We start from the raw sequence: 11121 nt of genomic DNA, 5'->3' as shown, positions 1-11121 counted from the left end.
TCACCAATATTTATTATTAAAAACATTTACAGTTGCTATAGTGATAGTGCCCAGGTTAACACGCTAGACACTTACTATATGACACACGTTTTTATCAATGTTTGTTATCACACGAATCCACACAACCTCAATGTTTTCTAATTTCCTCTGTTTTTTTCAGTTTCCCTGTTTGGTTTCTCTGTGAGTGTAATCTCGAACATTTGGAAGCCCGTTGATGACGCATGCGCTGAGAGCACTTCTGTAGATATTCATATCTGTTGCGTCAAACCTTTAAAGACAAAAACCTCTTAAAAGCTCATACATGTTGTATTATAAATAAATAAATAAATTTTCTCAGTCGATTGGCCAATTTCCAATAAAGAAATTCTTATACTAGACCCAGATTTTCCTGAAGTTGTAGACTGTTTTCGCGTAAGGGACAGTCGATCCACTCATTGTCAATTATCTCTGCATGTTTGCTTCAATTTAAAAAATAATAATTTTCCAATCATACTGTACGAGTGTGATTTGTAAATGTGTATGACGCTACAATATTTAATTATTAATGAAGCTTCAGCACGTTTTTTGGGGTTTATAAATGAATTGCAGGTTTCAAAACGCTTGTGTGATTATGATTTTAAGGTTACAATAAGTCTGTTTGATTTGAGTATAAAGTAATAATACTTTAGTAATTGTGTTTGGTTTGAGTATAAGGCTACAATACTTTAGCACGTGTGTTTGGTTTGTGTATAAGGCTGCAATACTTTAGTACGTGTGTTTGGTTTGAGTATAAGGCTACAATAATTTAGTAGGTGTGTTTGGTTTGAGTATAAGGCTACAACAAGTGTGTTTGGTTTAAGTGTAAGGCTACAATACTTTAGTACGTGTGTTTGGTTTGAGTATAAGACTACAATACTTTAATACGTGTGTTTGGTTTGGGAATAAGGCTACAATACTGTAGTACGTGTGTTTGGTTTGAGTATAAGGCTACAATACTTTAATACGTGTATTTGGTTTGAGTATAAGGCTTCAATACTTTAATACGTGTGTTTGGTTTGAGCATAAGGCTAGACAATACTTGTGTTTGGTTTGAGTATAAGGCTACAATACGTGTGTTTGGTTTGAGCATAAGGCTACAATACGTGTGTTTGGTTTGAGTATAAGGCTACAATACTTTAGTACGTGTGTTTGGTTTGAGTATAAGGCTACACAATACGTGTGTTTGGTTTAAGTATAAGGCTATAACACATGTGTTTGGTTTGAGTATAAGGCTACAATACTTTAGTACGTGTATTTGGTTTGAGCATAAGGCTAGACAATACGTGTGTTTGGTTTGAGCATAAGGCTACAATACGTGTGTTTGGTTTGAGTGTAAGGCTACAATACTTTAGTACGTGTGTTTGGTTTGAGATTAAGGCTACAATACATGTGTTTGATTTGAGTATAAGGTTACAATACGTATGTTTGGTTTGAGTATAAGGTTACCATACTTTAGTACGTGTGTTCGGTTTGAGTATAAGGCTACAAACATGTGTTTGGTTTGAGTATAAGGTTACAATACGTGTGTTTGGTTTGAGTATAAGGTTACAATAAGTGTGTTTTGTTTGAGTATAAGGCTACCATACTGTAGCACGTGTGTTTGGTTTGTGTATAAGGTTACCATACTTTAGTACGTGTGTTTGATTTGAGTATAAGGTTACCATACGTGTGTTAGATTTGAGTATAAGGTTACAATACGTGTGTTTGGTTGGAGTACAAGGTTACCATACGTGTGTTTGGTTTGAGTATAAGGCTACAAACATGTGTTTGGTTTGAGTATAAGGTTACAATACGTGTGTTTGGTTGGAGTACAAGGTTTCCATACGTGTGTTTGGTTTGAGTATAAGGCTACAATACTTTAGTACGTGTGTTCGGTTTGAGTATAAGGCTACAATACATGTGTTTGATTTGAGTATAAGGTTACAATACGTGTGTTTGGTTTGAGTATGAGGTTACAATACGTGTGTTTGGTTTGAGTATAAGGCTACAATACTTTAGTACGTGTGTTTGGTTTGAGTATAAGGCTATAATACTTTAGTACGTGTGTTTGGTTTGAGTATAAGACTACAATACTTTAGTTCGTGTGTTCGGTTTGAGTATCAGACTACAATAAGTATGTTTGATTTGAGTATCAGACTACAATAAGTATTTTTGATTTGAATATAAGGTTACCATACTTTAGTACGTGTATTTGGTTTGAGCATAAGGCTAGACAATACTTGTGTTTGGTTTGAGTATAAGGTTACAATAAGTGTGTTTGGTTTGAGCATAAGGCTACAATACGTGTGTTTGGTTTGAGTATAAGGCTACAGTACGTGTGTTTGGTTGGAGTACAAGGTTACCATACGTGTGTTTGGTTTGAGTATAAGGCTACAGTACGTGTGTTTGGTTGGAGTACAAGGTTACCATACGTGTGTTTGGTTTGAGTATAAGGCTACAAGACATGTGTTTGGTTTGAGTATAAGGTTACAATACGTGTGTTTGGTTGGAGTACAAGGTTACAATACGTGTGTTTGGTTTGAGTATAGGGTTACAATAAGTCTGTTTGATTTGAGTATAAGGTACAATACTTTAGTAATTGTGTTTGGTTTGAGTATAAGGCTATAATACTTTAAGGCTACAATACTTTAGTACGTGTGTTCGGTTTGAGTATAAGGCTACAGTACGTGTGTTTGGTTTGAGTATAAGGTTACAATAAGTCTGTTTGATTTGAGTATAAGGTACAATACTTTAGTAATTGTGTTTGGTTTGAGTATAAGGCTACAATACTTTAGTACATGTGTTTGGTTTGAGTATAAGGCTATAGTACTTTAGTACGTGTGTTTGGTTTGAGTATAAGGCTATAATACTTTAGTACGTGTGTTTGGTTTGATCATAAGGCTACAATACGTGTGTTTGGTTTGAGTATTAGGCTACAATACTTTAGTACGTGTGTTCGGTTTGAGTATAAGGCTATAGTACTTTAGTAAGTGTGTTTGGTTTGAGTGTAAGGCTACAATACTTTAGTACGTGAGTTCGGTTTGAGTATAAGGCTACAAGACATGTGTTTGATTTGAGTATAAGGTAACAATACTTTAGTAATTGTGTTTGGTTTGAGTATAAAGCTATAATACTTTAGTACGGGTGTTTGGTTTGATCATAAGGCTACAATACGTGTGTTTGTTTTGAGTATAAGGTTACAATACGTGTGTTTGGTTTGAGTATAAGGCTACAGTGCGTGTGTTTTGTTTAAGTATAAGGTTACAATACGTGTGTTTGGTTTGAGTATAAGGTTACAACACGTATGTGTGATTTGAGTATAAGGTTACAATACGTGTGTTTGTTTTGAGTATAAGGTTACAACACGTGTGTTTGATGTGAGTATAAGGTTACAACACGTGTGTTTGGTTTGAGTATAAGGCTACAGTGCGTGTGTTTTGTTTGAGTATAAGGTTACAATACGTGTGTTTGGTTTGAGTATAAGGTTACAACACGTGTGTTTGGTTTGAGTATAAGGCTACAGTACGTGTGTTTGATTTGAGTATAAGGCTACAGTACGTGTGTTTGATTAGAGTATAAGGTTACCATACGTGTGTTTGGTTTGAGTATAAGGTTACAACACGTGTGTTTGATTTGAGTATAAGGTTACAACACGTGTGTTTGGTTTGAGTATAAGGCTACAGTACATGTGTTTGATTTGAGTATGAGGCTACAGTACGTGTGTTTGGTTTGAGTATAAGGTTACAATACGTGTGTTTGGTTTGAGTATAAGGCTACAACACGTTTGTTTAATTGAGTATACGGTAACAATACGCGAGCGAGGTTGATTAGAGTATAAGGTTACAACACGTGTGTTTGATTTGAGTATGAGGTTACAATACGTGTGTTTGATTAAAGTATAAGGTTACAACACGCGTTTTTGATTTGAGTATAAGGTTACAATAGCCACGGGGATATATTTTCACATCGTCAGTAAAATCTCGGCGTCAATAAAGATATTTTCTAATATCTATACTTATCATATACTTCTTGTGTTTCCATTTGTTTGAAGTTATATGGAGTCATCCCACTTGGATTTTATTAACTTTCAATTAGCCAACATTTGTCTGAGGGTCTGATGTTCGCTGAAACATTCTACGTTGATAACAGTAAAAAAATAATAACGTAACATTCATTTGAGGTTATATAAAAACGTCTCAGTTGAATATCCTATAAGCACTCGCTAGCATACCATTCATCCGAGGACCTGTCAAAACACTCCACGTTGAATATAGTCGTTACTCCGTTGAATCCCCCAATAGCGAAAATCATATCGTCTATCACCTACAATAAAATCGATTTCAACATTGATATTAAATAATGATTTTTGTTCATCGCATCCTTTCTCCCTAATTACTTGTTAATTACCGGTATCTTGTAGTCAGAAAAAGTAGATAAATAAATATGCCACATATAAACATGTACCCAATAACCGTCGATATACGGGTGTCGGAGGCTTTGGTTGTCAATTTTCTCGATTTTTTCAAGAGTCCTGGTTGCTGTTTTGTTTTTTCTTTTCATATATTAGATATATTTTCTTAATCATTTTGTAAGTAGGAGAAGATGGAATATTTATTTCAATGTATAATCTAAATCAAGCCAAGGTATCGGTTTAAACTGAACACTTACACTTACTAGACTAGAACTCCATTACAACACTAACTAGACCAGAACTCCATTACAACACTGACTAGACCAGAACTCCCTTACAACACTGACTAGACCAGAACTCCATTACAACACTGACTAGACCATAACTCCATTACAACACTAACTAGACCAGACCTCCATTACAACACTGACTAGACCAGAACTCCCTTACAACACTGACTAGACCAGAACTCCATTACAACACTGACTAGACCTGAACTCCATTACAACACAAACTAGACCAGAACTCCATTACAACACTGACTAGAGCAGAACTCCATTACAACAATAACTAGAGCAGAACTCCATTACAACACTAACTAGACCAGAACTCCATTACAACATTAACTAGACTAGAACTCCATTACAACACCAACTAGACCAGAACTCCATTACAACACTTACTAGACCAGAACTCCATTACAACATTAACTAGACCAGAACTCCATTACAACACTAACTAGACCAGAACTCCATTACAACACAAACTAGACTAACTAGACAAGAACCCCATTACAACACTTACTAGACCAGAACGTAAAGATACAGGCAGATCGGACGAGATAGAAAAATCTAGCATGTGGTATGACGTGGGATATCTCTGTCTGAGGTGCGAGAATAACTAGACCAGATCTCCATTACAACATTAATTAGACCAGAAATCCATTACAACACTAACTAGACCAAAAGTCCTTATTCAGGACAATGCTCACATGCTTTAACTCAGATTCTGTATTCAAGCTCAATTTTTCGTTCCGATGATAACATCTATTACAAATGGCCCAGAGGGCCTATATAGCTCACCTGGATCTCCATGCTCAGCAATGGTATATACGGCTACGAGCGTGGTATCTCAACCATTCCAAAGTTATGACCCAATAATTAAGTCATTAAGGGTGGGGCCAGACCCAATGAGCAATTCTAATATCATGATTATCATGATGACCTTAGGATTAATCCTTATATTATAATTGTGTTCGTCCCTTATTTCCCATCAATGGTATATGGTTATAGTGTGGGGATCTCAACCGTTTCAATGTTATGGCTCAGAAATGGAGTTCTAAGGAGTTGTGAAGTGTCAATTTTAATATCATAACTGTATTTGTCTCATTTTGCCTATCAAGTGTAAATGTATTAATAGGGTAGGGTTCTCAACCCTTTCAAAATTATAGCCAAGAAATTAAGTTCCCAGAGGTTGGGACAGACCCCAGGGTCAATTCTTATATCATGCTTGTGTTTGTCTCTTGATGCCTATCAATTGTATACATGTATATGGTTATAGGGTGGAGATCTCGATAATTTTAGGCCCCACCCTTCAGACCATGGTGTCAGCTTTTCATCTGGTACATTTTTATTCCCCAACCACCACAGAATGCTCCTTACCAAATATGGTTGATATTCATCATTTTGTTCCAAAGAAAAAGTCGTTTAAAGCAATATGGCCAAATTATCCCTTTTTGACCCCGCCCTTCAGCCCCCGAGGGGTCAGTTCCTCTATTTGTAGACTTTTAATCACCATCACCTAGGGAAGCTTCCAGTTAAATTTGGGCAAATTCCAATAAGTGGTTAAGAAGATGTCGTTTGAAGAAAATATTGACGGACGGATGGACGGACGCTCCCCATACCGTAATATGTCCAGTCAAAAGTTTTGACGGGCGTTTAAAACAAAAATCGTCAAGTTTGCAATTCACAGTTTCATTTACATTCAGTAACGACGACTAATTGTTGATAAAAGTTTAGTTTTAAACCCGAACACGTGTTTGGTATAGGAAAACATTCGCCTAATCAAATATCTTATGACCAAAGTGTTGATTACCTCAATACCAAAGTTACTCCGGGGGTTATACATCATAGGTATTGTCTGCCAGCTGTCCGTGAGGGGAGAGTAGCGTTCACCCGTATTCATCCGCGCAGCTCCATTGAACCCGCCCAGGGCGTATATCTGGTCACCATAAGCAATGACGCCTACACCACTGCGCCTATTGCGCATGGACGCAAAACAGGTCCACTGGTTTGTGTTCGGGTCGTAATATTCCGATGAGTTCAAGCACTCCTGTCCGTTAAATCCCCCACAGATATAAATCTTATCTAAAGTAAAGGGAAAAGACAGTTATTAATACTAAATCCCTTGCGACATTGAGACGATTTCATCAATTATTAGTTCCCAAACATGATCACTGCTAGTAAGAGTCAGTTCTTATAGCTCTTTCTATTGCATTTAAAGCCTACTTTATCTCTAATAAGTTTTGGTATTAAATTTGAAGTTGGCTTGCCATGATTCCATGTTTCCATGGTGCCATGGTGTCATGGTTTTTAAATACGTATCCATAGTTACCGTGGAGAGTGGTGGCGCTGGCGTCACTACGTTGGTGGTTCATTGGCGCGATTATTGTCCACTGATTTCGGCCAGGGAAGTATTGCTCCGCCGTATTTAGTCTCACGTTACCGTCATACCCGCCCATTGCGTAAATACAGCCTCTCAGTGCAGTGGTACTCACATAGCATCTGGAACAGACCAACCACCAAGACATCATAGTAATCGGCCAACACAAACATCCCGTCAAACAAACCGTGTAACATATTACATCAAACAGGCTAAATCTCAAATATTTACCGCTCAACAACATCGTACAAAAAATAAACAAACAATAGAACTGACCTTTTAGCGTTCATTGGTGCTGCCTCGGACCAGCTTTTTGTTATTGGATCAAAACAGCGCACACTGTTGAAGTATTCTACCCCGTCAAAACCCCCAGCGACGTAGATTTTTTTGTCAATTGCAACTGTTCCGTGGTATGCCCTAGGCCCTGAAATGTAAAATAAATCGTTCGCAGCTTAACTGTTTTCGAAACAGTTAGTTCAACTGCAGTATCGACGCAATTTTATAGGCGCAATTGAACATAGTATCTTTGTATTTCTGTTTTATTTAAGTTGTTTAGGTCACCCGGGACAAAGTCTCAGTTGACCTAATGTGATAGCTTTTTATCCGTCGTCGTCCGTCCGTAAACAATTAGCATCTTCGGCTCCTTCTCCAAAACCACAAACCCACTTCAATATTTTTGTGCATGAAGGTTCAATAGGCAAAGGCGAACAACAACCTAGAATTATATCGATCTGACCGCAGGGGTCTGAGGTGCGGGGCCAGAAGCGATCAATATAAGTTGTACTATAATATATATAGAGAATACATTTCGTTCATTATCAGTTGGAAGGATTTCAAACTTGATTAGAAGACCCTGAATCAACCACGTACAGGAGCTACGTTCATACTTTCTGCAACCTCGAATATGTCATTGCAAAATTGAAGGCACTCGGCAGGCTATTTGATTGGTCTCAGGTAAAAAATACCTGACCAAACGCCAGGCAGATGGCTGTCAAGTTTACCGTTACGCCGCCGAACTATTCTTTTGATGTGCCATTTGTACATCAAAAGATCAAATAATGTTCCAGTATCTTACACAAGGTGGCACACACGGAGCCCCCGCCTTTGTCATAACAAATCCCAGGGGTGCAGAGAGCGAAAGAGGCGTAACACTTGGAGTATGGAGATGCAGAGTCCTAAAGTGCTTTATCAAAAGTGTGAATGTCACTACTCCCTGGTGTCGAATACCCCTCTTGCGAGGGGGTAAACATTTCTATCGTTTATATCAAGAGATAACACTTTTGGGTACATTTTGTATATGTTCAGTGGGAAAGAATTAAAACGAGGTTAGAATTACCATCATGTGATTTCAGTTTGATAAAATGAGCATTAAAATCCTGATCCACACTTAGGGAATAAGGTGAGGGGCCTAAAAGGGTCAAATTGGCCAAATTTCGACAATCTTCTTCTTATGACCAAAATGTTTTGAAATCAAATCCTTTTATTGATAGAAAGGCAGGGTAAATGTATTGTTATGAACAATAAACTGATAAGACATGTATTTCATATTTATAGACTTAAAGACTTATATGATTTAACATTACATCTGTATCCAAATAATTTAAATTTAACATATGTATTTTAATGATTGAACATTTCGTTTTAATTTCTATTATAACGGTTTTACCTTCATCGGCGGAGTCACAGACTATCCACTTATCTGCGCGCATGTCGTACGATTCCACAATATTAGTCGGTGATCCACAACTCCACCCGCCAACAACAAACATCACCTCGTGTGGGACGCGGGGACGCGCGAGTGGATTGGTGATGTCGAGGTCCTTATCCTCGTCGATGTCCAGATCGTAGAGAAACTTGAGGGTCTCGATGACGAGCGGCTTACATTGATCAGTGTCTTTGACATAAGGATGAGATTTTACCTTCTCAACGAAATATTGGGTAGACAGCAGTCCTAAACGGATGGTCCGAAGCAGGACAGGGATATGACACTTCCGGTTTTCGGAATCGTAATCAATCCATCGTAAAACTGCCATGAATGACATTTCCTCGTTTTTCACATTAAGATCATCAGAGGACAATATTTCACACACACCTTCTATACCAAGATCGGTGTATTCTGTACTGATCGCCATTACTTCACTGAAGTTGTGCATCAAAAACCGATAAGAAACCCGCTCCAAATTAGGACAGAAGAAGTAACGAGCGAAGTTGTAGATGCCAATACAGTTTTCCGCCTCTAGTTCTCCGGCGAGGAAATCACAGCAGCCCCTGACAAGACCATGGACTAGGAATTGGTCAGCCGCCGGAAGTAGACATTCCACATTACTCTCGTCGATCTTAGCACGACGTGTGTAGGCATAGTCTATGATGATTTGCATGATCTCGGCTGAAACTCCTGGAATCTCAATCTCTCGTTTATCCACTGTGTCCAATGCGTTGGTGAACAACGCCCGGAAGTAAGGACTGCTGGCCGACATGATGGCTCTGTGAATTGGGAATTCCTGGTGATCAACCTTTATAACCGCGTCACAGAGCTGGCCAAATCTCCTAAGTTCGTCGAAGACGAGACATGAATGTGTGCTAAATCGTTTTCCCAGTTGGTTTCCCTTCGTAGTATCTCTGTATTCTTCAAATTCCATTTTCTAGTAAGATTGTTTTCAGCAATGTCTAATCATAGCTTATGTGTGGAGTTGTAACCACGCCCCCAACCTACAATATTTTCCCAAACTAAAGATGGTTGCCAGGCAGAATTTACACCATAATCGATGTTTGTTTGTGACGTCATAATGTATTATGTCGTGTGACGTCATCGTGTAGATAAAGCTATAACGACATAAAGGATATTGTGGTAACACACCACGTGTGCGCACGTAGCAAAGGGAAGGCCGTTCATGTGAAGTGTGTAAATCGTTCCGATATATTTTGGGCAGAAATAGTGACGGGCGAAGTTATGATATTAAAAACCAAAGTCTAAAATAATGATCATAATGTCATTGTTGGGAAACTCTAATTCAGCCCTTTTGGTTTCGAATCATTATCAATGTGAAATTAAACAACAAAAAAATGAAATTGTGATCTTTGTCTATCCCATTCATAAAGTATATGCAGATTAATATGATTTAAAATCGCAACGTAATTTTGGGAATCCCGAAATTGACCTACATTAGATTGGCTTCAATTGGCTTGACCAACATAAATGTACATGCTAAGAAAAAAAATCAAAATTTCAATGTCCTGATAAAACACGTTGTGTCGTAATGCAAGCCCAATATCGTCAAGTGCTTGGATGTTGGTATAGTGTCAAGTTATACGACGTTTGGATGTTGGTATAGTATCACGTTATACCGGATTTGGATGTTGGTATAGTGTCAAGTTATACGGGGTATGGATGTTGGTATGGTGTCACGTTATACGTGGTTTGGATGTTGGTATAGTGTCACGGTTATACGGGGATTGGATGTCGGTATGGTGTCACGTTATACGGGGTTTGGATGTTGATATGGTGTCACGTTATACGGTGTTTGGATGTTGGTTGAGTATCACGTTATACTGAGTTTGGATGTTGGTATAATATCACGTTATACGGGGTTTTGATGTTGATATAGTGTCAAGTTATACGGGGTTTTGATGTTGGTATAATATCACGTTATACGGGGTTTTGATGTTGATATAGTGTCAAGTTATACGGGGTGTGGATGTTGGTATGGTGTCACGTTATATGGGGTTTGGATGTTGGTATAGTATACGGGGTTGGATATTAGTATAGTGTCACGTTATACGGGTTTTGGATGTTGGTATATTGTCACGATAACGAGGGTTTGGATGTTGGTATAGTGTCATGTTATATGGGGTTTGGATGTTGGTATGGTGTCACGTTATAAAGGGTTTTGATGTTGGTATAGTGTCACGTTATCCGATATTTGGATGTTGGTATGGTGTCAAGTTATACGGGGTTTGGATGTTGGTATAGTATCACGTTATACGGGATTTGGATGTTGGTATAGTGTCAAGGTTATACGAAGTTTGGACGTTGGTAGAGTATACAGGATTGG

General features: G+C 38.1%; 1 protein-coding gene across 1 annotated transcript; it reads right to left on the bottom strand.

Moving 5' to 3' along the window:
- Positions 1 to 9835, bottom strand: LOC110463021 (kelch-like protein 10). Its single transcript, XM_021517347.1, has 6 exons — positions 8736 to 9835; positions 7346 to 7493; positions 7022 to 7191; positions 6503 to 6774; positions 4229 to 4320; positions 1 to 268 (listed from the first exon to the last, which is right to left on the bottom strand). Exons 1-6 carry the CDS (start codon positions 9706 to 9708, stop codon positions 157 to 159), a joined length of 1767 nt encoding a protein of 588 aa, XP_021373022.1. The 5' UTR covers positions 9709 to 9835; the 3' UTR covers positions 1 to 156.
- Positions 9836 to 11121: the final 1286 nt, after the last annotated feature.

This window comes from Mizuhopecten yessoensis, unplaced genomic scaffold (assembly GCF_002113885.1).
Source record: "Mizuhopecten yessoensis strain PY_sf001 unplaced genomic scaffold, ASM211388v2 scaffold10855, whole genome shotgun sequence".
NCBI classification, from domain to species: domain Eukaryota; kingdom Metazoa; phylum Mollusca; class Bivalvia; order Pectinida; family Pectinidae; genus Mizuhopecten; species Mizuhopecten yessoensis.
The sequence above is the reverse complement of the archived record's forward strand: the minus strand, read 5'-3'. Positions and strand labels throughout refer to the sequence as shown.